An 18,129-nucleotide genomic window follows, 5' to 3' on the forward strand; every position below is an offset into this window, starting at 1 on the left:
GTCTTTGCAGAGAGCTGTAAGACAGTCGAACAGCAAGCAGCAGCATTGCAACTTATATGACACCTACCTGGATAGCAGAAATATACCTGGGCAGCAGAAACCTACCTAAACAGCAGAAGCCTACCTGGACAGCAGAAGCGGACTTCGTAGTCCAGGCAGCGCTGGTCCCTCTGCTGAGTGTTTCTGCAGGCGAAGCCGTTTGCTGTGTCGTAGAAGACGAAGGTCTCTCCGGTTTGGGAAGCCTCCTGTTGGGTGGCGATGACTCGGGCCTCCACGTCTGTAGGCCGTGGGCAGATCTTTCCTGGGTACTCCGGACGGAGGCCGACTAGCACAACACAGATTCGAATCGTAAGAGACGGGGGGGGGGGGGGGCATAGGCTTTCTTATGAAACCCCGCTTACCCATTCACATGGGCCCATGAAACATCGAACATGGGGTCCCAGTAGGGGGGATCTAAAACAACCGGGAGATTATAAAGGATACTAAATACCTTTAGGCTACCGAAAAGACAACTGCAAATTAGTATTCTTTAGTACCCGAGATAGTAATTCTCGTATAAGACTGATATATATGAGAATTTCCTTATGCGGATTCTATAAGGGTTTAATATGAACCTACCAGGAAAAAGGAAAGGACGTCAAACTGCAAGCATGACTAAACCAACCTGGATTGCCGTTGGCCAAGGCGTATAAGATTTCCCAGTCTCCGGTCCCACTGATGTTGTCACGGTCGAACCATTGCGTCCAGCGGGCACATGTACCTGAGGTGGAGGAAAATGCACAGTTTTTTTTGCTATTGTTTCTTTTTATTCAAAGAAAATATAGAAAAATACAAAAAAATGGCCAGTACTAAGTGGAGATGCAATCTAGATGTGCACAACTTATATTTACACGCCACTTTCTACATTAGGCCACAGCAAGTAAATTTTATGGGTGACATCCGCGCGCTCATTAATTTTTGCCAGATTTCAGAAAAAAAAAACAAGATTTTTCTTCTTCTTTGGAGATGGTCAACATGACGAAAAATTACCAAAATGAGCAAATATGTTGTGCTGTAGCCTTATAATTACTTGTAAAAGTGACACTTGTGAGATACCTGCAGTTGTAGAAATGAAACTGATTGGATAGTTATAAAAGTGGCACCAATTTGGAAGCCATCAGTGTAGTTAGCAGCTTTCTTTGTGATACCAGTCTACCACACCAGTGTCACTTTCACTACATCAGTACATGTTTTGACTACAGGGATGAATGCCTTGTTGGCTGTGATACCATGACCATACTTTGCCCCTTTAATTCTTGTTACACAACGTTTATGGGGCCTATTTTGAAAATGTAACCATCTTGTTTTTTGTACCCATCTTGTTTTTTTTCGCCCTATCGCACTATTTTTGCAGTCTGCAGAGGATGTCATCCATAAAATTTACTTGCTATGGCCTTATCGAAAACAAGAAGATATTTGACAAGAAATTCTAGAGTAACCTACACTGTGTTTCTGTTCATCGTTAGTATCTTCTCTATTGTGCTCATTAAGACCTTTTTTTTGGACATGCTCGCCATTAGATGTATTTAGTTATGACCGGAAGGCTACTCACGAGGGCAGCAGAAGCGGACTTCATAGTCCAGGCACGTGTTGTCCGGCTGGTCCTCCTTCTTGCACACGAACCCGGTGGTGACGTCATAGAACTCGAAGACTTCTCCCGTCAGAAACGCGTCCTGTCCGGTGCCCTTGACGCGAACCTGTGATGGTAGAGGTTAGAGCGTCTGGTTTTGTTCGAAAACCCTACACATTACGATGACACAAACAAACAAACAAACAAACAAGGTAACAAACAAACTGTCCGATGGCGATGACGCGAACCTGTTGTGGTGTCGAGGTTAGAGCGTCTGGTTTTGTTCGAAAACCCTGCACATTACGATGACACAAACAAACAAATAAACAAACAAGGTAACAAACAAACTGTCCGATGGCGATGACGCGAACCTGTGGTGGTGTCGAGGTTAGAGAGTCTGGTTGTGTACGAACACCCTACCTATTACGACTACACAAACAAACCAATAAACAAACAAGAAAATAGCCTAGCTAACAAACAAACAAACAGACCTGTATGTCGATGGGCGATCGGCAGATCTGGCCGGGGTTTTCCGGGCGGAGGTGGGACAGAACCTCCCAGTCCCCGGTAACAGACGGGTTGTCACGGTCGAACCAGGGCGTCCAACGGGGGCACGCTCCAAGTACCCTCCAATTAAACTACAGCCAGGTGTAACATATTATAATGCGAAAAACAATTAAATAAACTTCAACTTGGCAGCTCTAAAGAGATATTTGGTTGAGCTTGAAAATCACATTTGCAATGTGTTTCTGGATACTTGTTTGACAACTTGTAGCCTTAGTAACTTTATTTCCCACTAGTCTTGCTTTTGGTAAAAATGGGCTTTGATCTTTGTCAATCATCCCATTGAACCCCATAAGTAAGACTTGAAAAAAAGGGCCTTCATAAAAATGGGCAGCTCTTATGAATTTGAGGTCCGATCTTTGAAAAAAAAATGTTTGGAGCATGTGTGTTAACAGTCATTGCAGGAGAAAACCAGGCAAAACAAGGCAGAGGTCGGAAGATGGGGGTCGGCCAAATCAACTGAAACTTTTTATGTGTGATAGGTATGGGGAACTATAAACAGCCATATGATTAAAACCCTCCAGCTATTTTTTCGTTATGGCGTTCTGGGGCCCCCTCTGAGACACTCCAAAATCAAACTATTGATGACTGAAAATTACTGAAATTGCGATGGCTATTCTGATACTTCTGATTAAGATATGACAAAAAAGTTTTATATTCCGATATTCCGTGTGTTCTTTAGTTTCACTGACAAAGTTTGAAGATGAAGTTTGAAATTAGGAGGGTGTTACAGGGGGTTACCAGAACCAATGAAAACACGATTTTCAACTCTCTGAATTTTGGTGATCTTTAAGCGAGGTTCGCACAAGGGTTTAAATAGTATAACAGTACAGGTAAAAGCAATCATCTACTGATAAAAACACATGATAAAATTCTATTAAAAAGTCACGGAACAAATGCGAGTTTACAGGAAGTTAAAAGCTATTTTAAAAAGTTGTTAAGGAGTCAGTTTCACGCAGTAGAGCACATGAAGTAGATAATTTCGTATTGTACAACTTCAGAGCTCTAGGCATAAATGACAGCTCGCGTCTCTTTGTTTGACTATGTGGAGTCAATCTGATGAAATTCATCCCAAGTTTCTAGGGATATACGACTCATTACAAACGTAAGCTGACCACCGTTGTATATGGCTTTGCTGTCCTGTTTAATGTTTTACATGTAGTCTTATGCCTGGTCCTGACTGGTAGACTTGTAACATGTTCTTTAGGTACATTAAATAGTCGCCAAATGATCTCTGAATAATATCAAAAGGCAATGTTCAGAAAATTAGTGTAAAACAAAAACACACACAGAGTGTTCCCCTCACTAATGGTGCTTTATTCATCCTTTTTGCTGTAGAATGGATGACCGCTTTCATTAAGGTACAGTATGAAAAATTGAACCTAAAGAAATCATGAAAACTTAACTTTTTTGGTTTCATCGCTAAAATCATAACGGTAAAACACAAAAAAGTACACGTCTATAACTCTAGCTTCGGTATTAATAAGCCATTACAAACATTTATATAGCTTATTAATAACATTGCGGGTGAACGACAGTAGTACTCAGTCTATCCACATAGACGTGGCCAAACAATATCAAACTAACACCAAAGTTTGGAAACCTGAATTCGGTATATATATCCGCTATTAGATCTATTGTAAATGATATTGCATTATACATATTTAAGATATTACTACATGCTTGAAGTATTGCAATAGATAATCCTGTCTTGTTTTCCGCTTGCTGAACAGAGAAGACTTAGCAAACTGAACATTATTCATGACACTAATTATTTTGCATTCAGTTTTCTTCTTAACCCCTTACCTCCCAGTACGTCATTCAAAGTTTTATCCTTTGCCGTAACGGTCAAAATGTTCTCATCTTTGATGATCCGAACCCGTACCCTGGACCTCAATCGGTGATTGTTGAGATAGCTTTATCCCTGCGCCATTTACCCGCTTGCCTGTCCTAATATTTCCGGAGCTCTCTCTTGTATCTTTTAGTATTTGTCTATCCTCGTGGGGATTCTCAGTCTCATCAAGTTTTTTTTCAGGTGTTACAGAATAAGATTCAGATCCCCTTCTCCAGAGTGCTGGACATGTCATTGATGAAAATAATGTAAAGTTGTGGTTCCAAACAACATCTGCCCGTTACTATAATTTCCCACCCTGTGCGTCTCCATTTCCGGAGACGCACAGGGTGATAGTTTTGTCCGGCAATGCCTTACTGCTAGCTGTCTTGCTGGAATTGTTCCTGTTGCAAAAGACTTTGTAAGTCAAGAATCTGGTCTTTTGCCCATCATGAGATCCGGTACCCGTTCCTTGAGTATGCTTTCTTCCAAGGAGGAATTTGATTGTATTCCATGTCTCTTTCGGGTTTCCATTGTATGCTTCAATAACAATAACAATAACAACAACAACAACAACAACATGTCTCTGTAGAATGGAGCCTTTGCGAGTTACTGATGTTCATTTGGTTCATTTAGTTGCAGTACACAGCTCTTTCTTTACCAGTCCAGTTGTTTGGGCGTCCCTCTCTTGGCTTTATCTCCATCGGCTCCTTGGTGGAAGTAAGTACGTCAAGAGTGCACTTGACCTACATGTCTGTCACATGAGTCACATGTATAATGCTGACTTCAGTAAACATCTCAGTCGCCTGGTCAACATCAAAGTTACACAGCAACAGCCATGGTGCCTCTTTCATTTCAGAAAGGGATGCTTCCGTCGTGAAATTATTGCATTTTCTTTTGAGCACTGTTCTTTGCCCTGCTGTTTGGACCATTGCCTTTGGTATAAACATCGTCGTGTTTTGAGACGCTAACTGTACGTATTGTTGTCTTGCGTAGGGCTAGGTGAATACTAGATCAATGTAAGATGCCACATCTAATCATTCTCGGTTTACAGCTCTCGTTGGTTCACAGTTCTAGTTGGTCAACTAACTGTTATACACCGCAGCTTTGTGTCCTATCATGTAGTGTATTTGATACATCTGATGTTTTCTTCCAGTCCACATTTAAGTCTCCTTGTATGTAGATTTACTTTTGCTCCGACTTTCATCTTTTTTCAATATAATCAAAGTTATATTCGCATTCGTTTTTAAAATTAGGTGTTCTATAAAACAAACTACCGACACCTGACATGTGGCATATGAACTTCAATCCAAAGTGCCCTCTATAGAGGGCAAGGTAAGATCTTCCCTAACGCGAAATAACACTGTTACTAGAAATGTTATACCACCAATACTACACAACCTCCCCTTCCATTCATATCCTTTATAAATAGACTCTAGCTTTCTACATGCAACTGTCTGTCCGATATGGATAATCACCGGCGTGCAGTTCTGATACATCCATTATATGTACAGTGTTCTGGTTCATTTATTGAGCTAAGTAATATACATTGTTACGTAATTGAGGTGGGCTAGTTTAAGGTTCGTTAGGTATCACTAAGTTTGGATTGTGGTTCCTTCATTATTGCATATAATGTGCAAATGTACTGCTGGATTCATGTACACATCACTTCATTTGCCCTATAATCATACACACATGAATTTTGCCACACACACGTTAATCTGATTAACGGACATATGTTGGATTAACTTGATTTACATATCATATTATTGATCAAAATGATTCCACTAACAACTCACTCAGCCTAAATACACTTGTTCAGAAGGTAATGTTTTCGGTTGCGTTTGTGTGCATGTACATTTGTATATGTATATGCATGTATATATGTATGCATATTTGTGGATGGACAGCCTATATCGATTGTATTTGGTACGTGAGTAGGTCTTAAGACCCTGAAATGTTTAGATGTCGGGCCAAATAGCAGCTTATTGCGGTACTGCAGTGGATATCAACAGTTCTGTACAAGATATGGTTGTGATTTCAATTGTAAATATTTTTTTTCATAAGAGAGTAAGTGGTGTAGGTTTGGCCCTCTGGCGGCTTTTTGGTACCGCAGGAGCCAATTTAGTTTCAGATTTTGAAAGAAAAAACTCAATTTGGAGCCGACAGATCTTCGTAATATTTGTTATGTAGATGATTTGCGTTTAATATGGTGGTTAATGGTAGTAAAAAAATAAGTGGTAATCATGCCAATCAGAATCTAACTTATATAGTTAAGGAAATTGTATAAACCAGAATAGGACCAATTGAACCTCAGGCCTTTGTGACAGAGAAAGAGAAGTCCATTGGTGGATAGGAAATATGCTAATGAGGGCAAATTTGCATACTGAATGAGGTATTGTTCAATCGTGGCAAATGACAAACATCATGGCATTGAATATGAATTATGAAAATGATAAACTCTTTTGCATAAATAATAAAAAATGCTATCAAATTAAGATAAGATTGCCAAGTTCTAGTGTTTGGTGGAGGAGACTCAATTCACTAATATTGTTAACAAAAAGATGGCCACATTTGCACAAACATGTAATTAATGACAAAAACACACAGTGCATAATTTGTATAGGTGGTGATGGTATGAGGGCGTGGATCCCTTGTCATTTCAGTTAGTTTCAATTTACATATGGCACTCAATTTACGTATGGCAACTAGATTAAAAAAAAGGTAACTGCATAAATTCAATTGACTCAGATTCATTTACACAAAAAATACTATAAAGCAACTAACATGCAATTCAGCCTTTTGTTGCAACATGGGAGCGTATCTATATACAGAATTTTACAGCTGAATGAATCATACTCAAACTTTCTTAGTTACCAAATGATGAAAGAAGAAAAAATAGTTTCCATTTTTCTTTTTAGAATGCTTTTTCAGCCCCGGTGAATTATCACCACATGGAAAAATCGAGCCGTGTTCCTTTATTATATTTATATATTATAATTATATTTTGCATACGATTAAATGCAAATATAGGTAATTTTTAACGGATTTTTTTCATAATTCATGATTTTGATGATCATGATAATGAAGATATGAATTTGGCACAGAGGGTCATCATTCAATACCAATTATGCAAAATAAGACAAGATGAAACAAGAAGTTTACAAAACCCCAATCTTTCATGAGGTTTGAGATCTAGTAATAAATCCGTAAAGAATTTGATAAAGTACCCGGCATACAAAAGTAAAAGAAAATTTTGTGCAATAATGTTACTTTTGACGTAGATGGCATTGCAAAGGCTTTCTAGTCAATGGCTAGCTTTTGGAAGGATAGATATACTATGATGTAAAGTATTTTATTTGGTCTGGTTGGTTTCTAGAGACATCAAAACTCTTCAAGTCATAAACGCTTTGACTCCTTTTTTTGCATATTTGTCTAGAAATTTGCAAGAAGACGTACGCCAAAAGCAGTAATTTTGGAAACGGCCAAACGTTTCATCCTCCATCTTTCGTGGCGTATTTGTAATTAGCATGTTCAAGATCTGGCTTGCAAGTGTGCATGAACAATTGCTGCACATGTAACCGTTAGTCAAGAATCATAATTAAATAGACTTTTATTCAAAACAGGACAATACCGTCTGTGTATTAAACATGAGAAAGCAACATCATCTCTTAGCCTCCTGTTGACAAAATGGCCACTACGTTTGCTTTCTATTGGCACTGCACGAAAAGTGTGATTTTAGTATTTTTGAAATGAACATTCATGTAAATTTGCAATATGAACCATCAGTAAAAAAAGACCGGGTTTCCTCAGATACGCTGAATATTTTTGACTGTCCCGTAAATTTAAACGTCCAATACAATGCATCTTGAAAAAGAAAATTGGAGAGGCAAATATTTTCCCATCAACAACACTGCCCAACGAAGGTATTTATTTTTGAAAATTGTCATTTCTGAATCCTGAAATTGTAATGTTGGCGGTTAGAGGTTCTAAGTCATACATATTGACTGAGAGTTATTGGCTATGGTGTGTTAGGGGTTCCCTCTCCTGGCATCTCCCCTGGCCAGTAGATGTTAGACAGTGTGCCTGGGGGAATGGAGGAACGCCTTGGTGTGTAAGGGACGCTCTCTTCTGATATCTCCCATGGCCAGTAGGTGTTAAGGGGTGTGACTAGGGGAAGGGAAGCGCGCCTTTGTGTGCCATATGTTCCCCCTTCTGATATCTCCCATGGCCAGTAGGTGTTAGGCAGGGTGACTAGGGGAAGGGATGCACGCCTTGGTGTGTTATGGGTTCCCTTACATGGTATCTCCCATGGCCAGTAGGTGTTAGGCAGTGGGGCTGGGGGAAGGGAGGCACGCCTTGGTGTGTTACAGGCTTCCTCCCCTGATATCTCCCAAGGCCAGTAGGTGTTAGGCAGTGTGGCTAGGGGAAGGGTAGCACGCCTTGGTGTGTTACGGGTTCCCTCCTCTGATATCTCCCAAGGCGAGTAGGTGTTAGGCAGTGTGGCTAGGGGAAGGGATGCACGCCGTGGTGTGTAGGGGTCCCCCTCTCCTGATATCTCCCATGGCCAGTAGGTGTTAGGCAGTGTGACTAGGGGAAGGGAGGCTTGTCTTGGTTTGTAAGGAGTGTTCTCCCCTGATATCTCCCATGGCCAGTAGGTGTTAGGCAGTGTGGCTAGGGGAAGGGTAGCACGCCTTGGTGTGTTACAGGCTTCCTCCCCTGATATCTCCCAAGGCCAGTAGGTGTTAGGCAGTGTGACTAGGGGAAGGGTAGCACGCCTTGGCGTGTTACAGGCTTCCTCCCCTGATATCTCCCTTGGCCAGTAGGTGTTAGGCAGTGTGACCAGAGGAAGCGAGGGACGTCGCGGTGTGCTATGGGTTTCCTCCCGTAGGATACCCATAGTACAATAGGCATCAGGCGATGCGAGGATAGCGATATGAGCTTCGGTGACGTGTCGACCCATTGACAGAACTGCATCTGTGACGTTGACGTAGGTCCTCAAACCTTGGTCAGAAGGCTTGGAAACCAAAGCTGTCCTCAACTGTCTACGGGCCTTTATACCCTGGACTTCGGAGGCGTTTCTGTAAAAGTTCTTAATCTGGACCTTGGTCTCTTCAGACGATCCATATGTGGCGACGGGTCTTATATACGGGTGTCTGCTTGAAGTTGTAGTGTTATAACGGACTGCCCGTCGATTCTGCAGCCACCCCCTATTCCTAAGGACACGATGCAAAAACTCGGCAACATCATCATAGAAAGGCATGGGTCCGCTCTCCTCATCATCTGGGATCTCACTGTAGGTATGTCGTGAGGAAGGCAGAGGGCGCTGTGGAGAGGCTTCTTGATCTGGGAAATCCCCGTATGAGCTCGGGAGAACAGGCAGGGGGCGCTGTGCGGCTGCTATGTGATCTGGGATGTCACTGTAGGCGGGCTCGATGGACAGTACGGCCGGCAATGACCTACAGGATGACGCATCGTCTGCGGCGCCCCCACGTGAGCATGTTACGGTAGGCAGAGAAGCCGCTCGTACTAATCCGGGAATCGCGACATCCGGAATATCCCAGTATATATTTGGGAGACCAGGCAAAGGCCTCTGAGCAGCCGCTATGTCATCTGGGATCTCACAGTAAGTAGGCTGGACGGAATGCAGGACAGCGGGCAATGACCTACAGGAGGCTACGTCATCCAAAATCATCTCTCGCGAGCATGTAGGGAGAGAAGCTGACCTAATCAAACCGGGAAAGGCAACCGCAGCTGGAATTGTGAAAATGTGTTCATTGTCGCTGGCTCTCACATCATCGGCTTTAAAATGTGCTTTGCGCAGCTTTAATACCAACACTACAAGGGACAACAGTACCAGAATAGAAACTGCCGAGACAAAAACTGATATGACACCGTCTGGTGGTGGTGGTACTTCTGCTCTAGGTGTGGTATGTAATTGCGGTGTAAAGGTGTCTCCTCGTTCTGCAGATGTGTATTTTTGTTTCGTATATGCAGTGTAGTTCGTCAGGTGGTTGGAGTTTTCAGTACCTCTACTGTAAGTATTTGTTGTAGTGTCACTAGTGTGTGTCTTACATTGAGTCTGTTGAATGCTAAAGAATAAGTCGGCATGTTCATTTTTGGTGAGGAGAATGCAGGTGATGTTTTTTGCATTGTCATTGTTAGTGTTGTTTTTGTTGCATCCTGACTCTGTTGTTGTGTGTGTGTTTGAGACATGTGCCTGGAAAAATGACATGGCAACACCATCAAAGCTTGTATTCCCTTTGGCCATAGAAACTAATCGAAATATTGAGTGTCCCTCAAGGTTCAGTGTCATGCCCCCATCGTATTCCCAAACCCGTCTGCACTGCTCAAGCGTGTTGGGAGTAGGTGTGTCTGCCAGAGGGCCAGGAGCTAAGACAACTACAGGGGCCAGGATGGAGATCTTGTTTAGGGAACGACCCCGAGGCAAGGTGCCACACGTTTTGCCAGGGTTGACATTTTTCAAGTTGACGTTACGACGCACATCGTCCGATGAGTCAAACAGCCATCCAAATGAGAATTCATTAGCATTGTGTCTGACACAGAAGATAAATTGTGGCACCTCAACAACCAATGTTACTGCCCTGCTGATTAGATGGCGTAACCGGTGTAGGCTCCACATCATCCCATGTGGCTCTGCATCATAGACAGATGCCAACACGCCACTGCTGATATGGAGCCTTAACAACGATGTCTTTCCCAGAAACACTGATTCATCCAAACATGACAGAGCATTTCCACTCAGGTCCAACCTTCCCAATTGTAGGTGTTGAAATGACTCGGGAGAAATGCTATTTATTGCATTTGAACTTAGGTTCATGATCAAGCTGCCTTTCAGTCCAAAGAGCCAGACAGAGTCCACAACCTATAACAGATTGTTATCTAGATCCAACATATGTAGGCAGGTCAGGTGTACGAAGCTCCCTGGCTCTATATTATAGATGTTGTTGTTGGACAAGACCAGAGCCACAAGACTCTCCAACCCAGTGAACCAGGTCTGCTTCACACTTGTTAAGCTGTTCGAATCTAGGAACAGTTTGTAGAGACCGGAAAACCCAGAGAATGTTTCGTTCTCTATGTCAGCAATCCTTGTATCTATCAAAGCCAAAGTGTTGACCACAGAATGGTCAAGCATCGTCAAGCTCTTTGCCGACAGGATGTGGAATGGGTATCCCCTAATGGCAATATGTCGGACCCCAGCAAAGAAAGAAAATGGACTTCCTGTGATAACAGCCTCATTCGGGACATTACATATGAGGCATGTGGATAGACCAGGCGTCCATGTGTTGAAACCTGCCTTACTCCTGCCAGACATACATTCTTGCCATCCGGCCTTCCTACACCGATGAAAATGCGGGCTACTTGTAGCTGCACAGGCCGCAGCTAAGAGAAGCAACAACAACATGACAGCGTTCTCCCTCACACCACCTCTGGCTCAGTCGTATCTTTCATACAAATAACGACTAGTCTGGATGCCGAACAGTTTCCAGGACCTACAGAAGCCAACTCCTCGGCTCCAGGGCCAACATGCCACCCGAAGAAAGTCTACCTCAGGTCCTCCTGAGTTGCACTATTGATGCTATTGAGTTGGGGGGGGGGGGGTCTGGCATTCAGGCTAAGTAATGATCTGTCACTTACCTGCAGTTGACGTCTGTGTACGTGTTCCGCACGTCTTTAAACATCAGAAACGAGCTGTGAAGAAAGAGAGAGATCTCGATCTGGTTTAGCTCATCGAAAATGTATTTTACACTGGTTTTAACAGAGAAGATTTAGACTCTAGATACAGTAGCTGTAGGCTCATTGTGCAGGGGAAATCCCTCCTGGATGTTTTAACGTCCAAAATTAAATTTGGGCTCTGGCTAAACGCTGTAACGTTTTCCAGCAGATTGCCAAGCGCGTGAGCGATACAGCCGGGATTCGAACTTACAGCTTCTTACTCCAGAGGAAGGGCCGTTAACCACAGGACTCTGCACGCAGCTGTCGGTCGGCTGAGAGCTCCTTTTCTTAGTTGTAACAATAATTCTTCGTATATGCACGTAACAAGCTCTACACAACACAACAGACTGTGGTGGCGTCTATGCGTACACTGCGATTGTTTTCCGGACTGATAATTTGGCAGTGTCATGTCCGTACCCTTAGAGCACTGGATCATGGAAATGAAGTTTCTAGTACCCGGGGGTTGTTATTGTGTGAGAGCTGCGCCTAAACGTGCTTCCTTATCTTCAGACTAATCTCATAAAGTTTCCTATTTATCATGCGTAAGCATAGGTCCTCCTATATGAGTGATAGTTCACAAGAAGCAAAACGACTGTGTGGTTTATTTGTTTTACAGTCGGAACATATCATTATCACGAGACAGCATGTGTAAATTTCTGAAATGTAGCTTTTTCGTTCACGGTCCGAAGCGGGTTGTAATTGTCATTAACTGCAAAATGTTTTATGTGCTTCATTTCTTAGTAATTATTTTTGTCTAAGAGATTTGATGCTTCAGAAATATTTCAACGTAATTTCAACCTTTAAATATTTGTCCAGTTGCGTAATTCTTTGCAAATATTCATGATTGAGCATATGACATTTTCTTCCATTATTTTTCACCTTTGGGTTGTTATGGTATAAGATCTGCGGCTTAACGTGCCTCTTTATCTTCAGACTACTCTCATGAAGTAATATTGATAATCATTATTATTATTATTAATTTATTATAATTAATAATGATAATAATTCATTAGTAATTTATTATCATTTATATATTTACTAATTAAGTAAATATAAGGTCTTTGCACTGTATACTTTACAAAAAACTTTATTTTAATTTTTTTGTTTGTTTTAGAGCCGGGACATGTCATTTTCATGTCTATATTTCTGAACTGTTGCGTAAATCCTTGTAATTGAATGAGATACAGGTTTTTCGTCCAAAGTCAACGAGAGGGTTGTCATTGTCATTACCTGCAAATGTTGTCTATTCCTTACTTTTCTTAGTTGTAATTATTTCGTCTAAGAGATTTGTTGCTTTGGAAATATCTTAACGTTATTTCAACCTTCTGAATATTTTTCTAGCTGTGTAAACCTTTACAAATATTCATTATGGAGTATATTATATTTTTGATAGTTTCTTTCATTATTTTTCACCTTTGTGCACTTTTATGGACTCACGATTGTCCAGAGGATGGTCAAAATATACAGACAATAGGGCCGGAGTAGCAGTTTTATTGGGGCAAACCAAAATTACAATTTTGAAATGAGGCAAATAATTGTACATATTTCCAAAATTGAAAGAATCGCATCGATGATTGAAAATCATTCCAAATAATATTTTCGTAAAATCTAAAATAAAATAAAATTTTCATTTTTAATTAAGCTAAAAAAATTGTGACTTTACATATCAAACTTTAGGTTATTACAAATTATTCTAAAGCCCTCTCAGTAACTCTGTGAGTCTCGTAGCCTTCGAATCCTTGGGGAAGGCACTTTACACGAGTTTCCTCACTTCACTCAGGTGAAAATGAGTACATAGCTTCGGCTAGGGTAGTCCCTCGGATAGGACGTTAAAAGGAGGTCCTGTATTCTGGGAGAGCCAGATACTGGGCACGTAAGAGAACCCGCCACACTTATCGCAAAAGAGTAGGGGACATTTCCGGTGTGAGTTGATCAAACCATTCCGGCTTATTTGTAACTTTCTAACAAATGCTATGTTTAGTTTTTTGTTCCATAACATTAAGTGCTTAATATAATGTTATGGAACAATAACCTAAATATAGCATTTGTCAGAATGTTACAAATATCTGGGAATATTTTCTAGATGTGAAACAATCGTTGTTCGATATACATGTACTTGCCATTAATTTTTAATGCACCAGACTCGGTCTTTCATGCCATCACGACCCAAACGAGAATATGGGCACGTACTGTAGATCTTGCAATATTCGAGGTGTCTTAAATTTGTTCGCGTTTTTTGGCGACTGACGTCTCAATTTAATACCTGTTCTACTGTATGTTGCTGAGACATGGAGAACAACAGCTGGCATAACAAAGAAAGTACAAACATTCATCACGCCTGCTTACGGAGATATTGAAAATCTACTGGCCAAACACCATCCGTAAATGAAGAACTATGGCAACGCACCGGACAGGTACCAGTAGGGGTAGAAATACTACGTAAGCGGTGGATCTGGGTGGGTCACATCCTGCGCAAGCCAGCCTCAAGCACAGTGAGGGAAGCCTTCACATGGAACCCCACAGGAAAGCGCAAGAGGGGAAGACCTAGAAACACCTGGAGGCGAAGCCTGGAGGCGGACATGAGGGAGTCTGGCTACACATGGGAACAGCTGGAGGAAATAGCCCAGGACCGCCGGAGGTGGAAGCAGCTAGTTCGTGGCCTATGCCCAAGGATGGGCAGTAGGCCCAAGTAAGTAAGTAAGTCTCAATTCAAAACACATTACACTGGTTACAGCATGTTCTGACTTCCTTTACTACTAGTACAGTATAAGCTGCGAAGTCCGGACAACCAGATATTATTGAATATGTACATTATTTTAGTATTTCGCAAACACGATTTTACAGTATCTTTCTGTAAACTAGTCTGAAATACTAGAGCATGAGCATCGTGCAAATATGGCATATACGTCAGATAGGGCTATATTATCCGTTTAAACGTTAACGAATATTGATACAGAGTACAATAGGCAACATGAGGAGAAATATCTTTGTGCAGAAAATATAAGTTTTGGTCGGGTAATGTATATAAAGGCCTGCATACGTCAGTGTATATAAACTGTTGCAAGTAAGTTTGTGTGTCTGTTTTTGTGACTGTGCACGTGTGTTTGTTTGTGCGTTTGTGTGTGTGTGTATGTATGTTTTTGTGTGCGGGTAGGTAGATATATGTGTGTGTGTGTGTATGGCAAGCATTGTTAATTATATTTCAGCCATACCATAGGTATGGTGAAATATATTGTATTCGTAATGTTTCTTCTTTCTTTCTTTCTCCAGACGCATCTTCAAAATACGTTATCTCCGTTGTTCCTAGACCAAATGACCTGAAATTTGGCACAAGGGTAGAGTGGGCCAATGCCCTCAGATTTTTTTTTCTTTCATTTTTTTTCATATCTGCCATTAAAATGATTTTATTGAGGTTTTTGGCACTTTTAATGTAGATTTTGGATCCCTGTACCCTGGTATTGCAGCCGAATGACCTGTAATTTGGTACAGATATGCTTTCATCATATGTCCACATAGATTCAATAACAGTTTTGGCATATGGTACAACAAAGTGCTTAATTTTGTGATTTTTGGCCATTTAAAAAAAGAACAACGACGTTTTAGGCTCCTGTACCCTCTTTTTACAATCGAATGACCTAAAACTATATATATATAGCAGTGCCCTGCACATATGCGCACATGGATCCAATAACAAAATGCTTAATTTTGCGATTTTTTTTGGCTCCTGTAACCTCGTTTCACAACCAAATGACCTGAAATTTGGTAAAGGGGTGCTCTAGATATTTATTCAAATGACCCATGTATAATATTTGGCATAAACTATCTTAAAATTATATATTTGGGGATTTTTTTGGTCATTTTCCAATGACCGGAGAGGTCAATGACCCCAAGGTCGTTAAATATAACTTAATAAAAAACGTATTTGGCAACCATTCATGCCGGCTAATTCAATTTTCTGAGTAGGCTAGGGCTTCCAATCAGCGAGCCTGTTGTTATCTAGAAGAGCCCATTCCTGTACAGAGGGGTTATGTTTTTGAGTGGGAGTATTTTGAGACTGGTCGATTTTGCAATGTTACGTGGGATGTGCTGGAATAATTCATTCTTGCACGGAGGGGGGATTTTTACAAAATGAATAATTTTTGGACTTCCATTATATCGATTATGTCAAAGTCCTATTTTAGCGGATGTATTTTTGCACTGGTCCACTTTACATAGGGGTATCACAGGAAGAGTGCATTCTTGGACGGAGGGGGATTTTTTCAAATTCAGTTTTGGATGGGTGATCATTCAAAATTCCAATTTTAGCAGAAGTGTTTTTTGACTGGTCTATTGTGCAAATTCCAATGGAGTGCACTGAAAGAGTCCATTCTTGCACGGGGTAATTTTGTAAGATTCCTTTTTGGACTAAACTGTGCTTAGTAAAAGTGATTTCTAAGCAGAAGTGTTTCACACATGGGTGATTTTGGAAATGTCTATTGTTGCATGGGGAGGGATATGGCTGAAATATGCTGTATTTGCTTTCAAACAAATGTCGGCCTTTCTAGTTAAGGTACTGTTTCCCTAAAAACTTCGACTGTTGCGTGTTATTTACCTTGCGCGGTCAAACAGGTGGAGAACACCACAAGGATAAACATCAGTCATAAAACAGCCATGTTATTCCAGCCTGTTTTCCAGCAAACTATCTCCTGTGCAGACTAGACATGCTACACACCGCCCCGGTGCCCTCTGATGGTGCTCATAGACCATTCAGCCTTGTACTTTGAAATAATAAAAAGAAAAGAAAGAAAAAAACTAGAAAGGCCGACATTTGCTTAAGAGCAAATACAGCATATTTTAGCCATACCCCTTCCCACGCAACATTGGACTGTTCCAAATCACCCCTGCGCAAAAATGGAACATCCTCTTAACAGTACATTATCCCCCAAAGTGGACTGGTATTGTGACTTGATTCCAGGTAAAGATAGAGCTTGCTTCTATTTTTCAGAAAATGACAATAATCACACCTTCCATTTAGAAAATTTTCATCATGATTGAAAATTGTTGAATGACTTCATGTAATGTCATTAACAATTTTCAGTACGATAACTAGGTGTAAGTTTTAAAAAAGTACAAGCTCCTTGTGATGTGGGTACATTTATTATTGCAGTGAACTTTTTTTATTCAAGTAGGGCATACGATTTAATAATTATCAAGCAGGTGCAGGTACTGTAGGAGCGTTTGTTTTCTTCAAGCTGTAAAACTGTAAAACTGTTTTACTTTGTATGCAATCAGCCATCGAGCCTATTCTTATTTTAGTTTAACAACTCAGTCCTGCCAGACCCGGAAGATACGATTGAACCTTGTTCGAGGATTTATTTTCGTCTGTCTGGTCAGTCTGTTCATACCCTGGCGCTGAGAGTGTTTTATTGGGCTGAAACTCTGGCAGTTTAAGGTTACTTACAATTTAAATGTTCAAAGTTTATGTCAAACAACAACAGCACAAGGAACACATACATTTGCTCTGGAGAAAATACAGCAGTTTTCGCAAGTTCCAGTCCAGTGATAGAAATGTGGCCACTATAGATAGGTGGTCACTATAGAGAAAAATGCTGATCTATTGACTAGGAGCCATACGTTACACATGATTTCAGTACACTGATCATTAATCATATAAACATTGCACAGGTAAGCCAATTGTTTAGATGTACAATTAAGTTCAAATAATTCTGAAGAGAAATATTGATGAGAAAATAATCATTCTCGCCACTGTCTAACTTATAATTACGTATCAAAACTAAACGCAGATTTTCTAACTAACGCACCTTTCGCCGACTTCATCAAAGGACCGCCGGCTATCAATCAAACACGGCTGTTGATTAGACTTAGAGTTTCAAACAGTCATGTGCTGTGTGCCAGTTGACAGCGAACTTCATGCTACGTGATGTTTTACATTGCTTGGACCTTCTTTCCTACAGCGGTGCTTCTACAAAATATTTAGACTGTAACACTGAGTCCCACGTGTTTTATAGAATAGAATTTGACGCAGAACAGCGTTTTTTGCTGGGTATTTTTCTTGAAACATGTCCGTGGGAATATCAGCGAGGCGGCGACGTAGGGATTTCAGACCGTCAACAAAAGTCGCACGGCGGCTAACGGCGCAGCGAAGATACTAGCGCTATAAATAAGCGCTTCAACTAAGGATGGCAACCCGTACAATATTTTTGTATACTGTTGAGCTAAGTAAAGTTTGTTGTTTATGAGGTTTTTGTTGGCTATGAAGCTTTGACCCGAAATATTTTAGTCAAACAGAAGAGAAGTAAGTGACTGCTACGATTATCGTAGATATGGCCCTAAAAAAACTGATAAAAGAAGCCTTCTCAATAGTCTAAAATGCAAGAGCTTCGGGGGG

At 41.0% G+C, this 18,129-nt stretch overlaps 3 protein-coding genes across 3 annotated transcripts in view; all 3 read right to left on the minus strand.

Moving 5' to 3' along the window:
• LOC118416657 (collagen alpha-1(XII) chain-like) overlaps positions 1-760 on the minus strand; it is a 15,905-nt gene extending 15,145 nt beyond the window's left edge. The window contains exons 1-3 of the mRNA XM_035821832.1: positions 665-760; positions 156-325; positions 68-78 (exon numbers count right to left, since the gene is read on the minus strand). The gene's annotated coding sequence lies outside the window, so the exon portion shown is untranslated. The remainder of the gene's footprint in view (positions 1-67; positions 79-155; positions 326-664) is intronic.
• Positions 761-1,583: 823 nt separating this feature from the next.
• On the minus strand, positions 1,584-4,337 carry LOC118415583 (cell migration-inducing and hyaluronan-binding protein-like). Its single transcript, XM_035820277.1, has 3 exons — positions 4,323-4,337; positions 2,101-2,247; positions 1,584-1,736 (listed from the first exon to the last, which is right to left on the minus strand). Exons 1-3 carry the CDS (start codon positions 4,335-4,337, stop codon positions 1,584-1,586), a joined length of 315 nt encoding a protein of 104 aa, XP_035676170.1.
• LOC118416653 (mucin-5AC-like) overlaps positions 2,104-18,129 on the minus strand; it is a 151,842-nt gene continuing 135,816 nt past the window's right edge. Inside the window, exon 7 of the mRNA XM_035821826.1 lies at positions 2,104-2,225. The gene's annotated coding sequence lies outside the window, so the exon portion shown is untranslated. The remainder of the gene's footprint in view (positions 2,226-18,129) is intronic.

The sequence above is a fragment of the Branchiostoma floridae genome, chromosome 5 (genome assembly GCF_000003815.2).
Source record: "Branchiostoma floridae strain S238N-H82 chromosome 5, Bfl_VNyyK, whole genome shotgun sequence".
In the NCBI taxonomy this organism is placed as follows: domain Eukaryota; kingdom Metazoa; phylum Chordata; class Leptocardii; order Amphioxiformes; family Branchiostomatidae; genus Branchiostoma; species Branchiostoma floridae.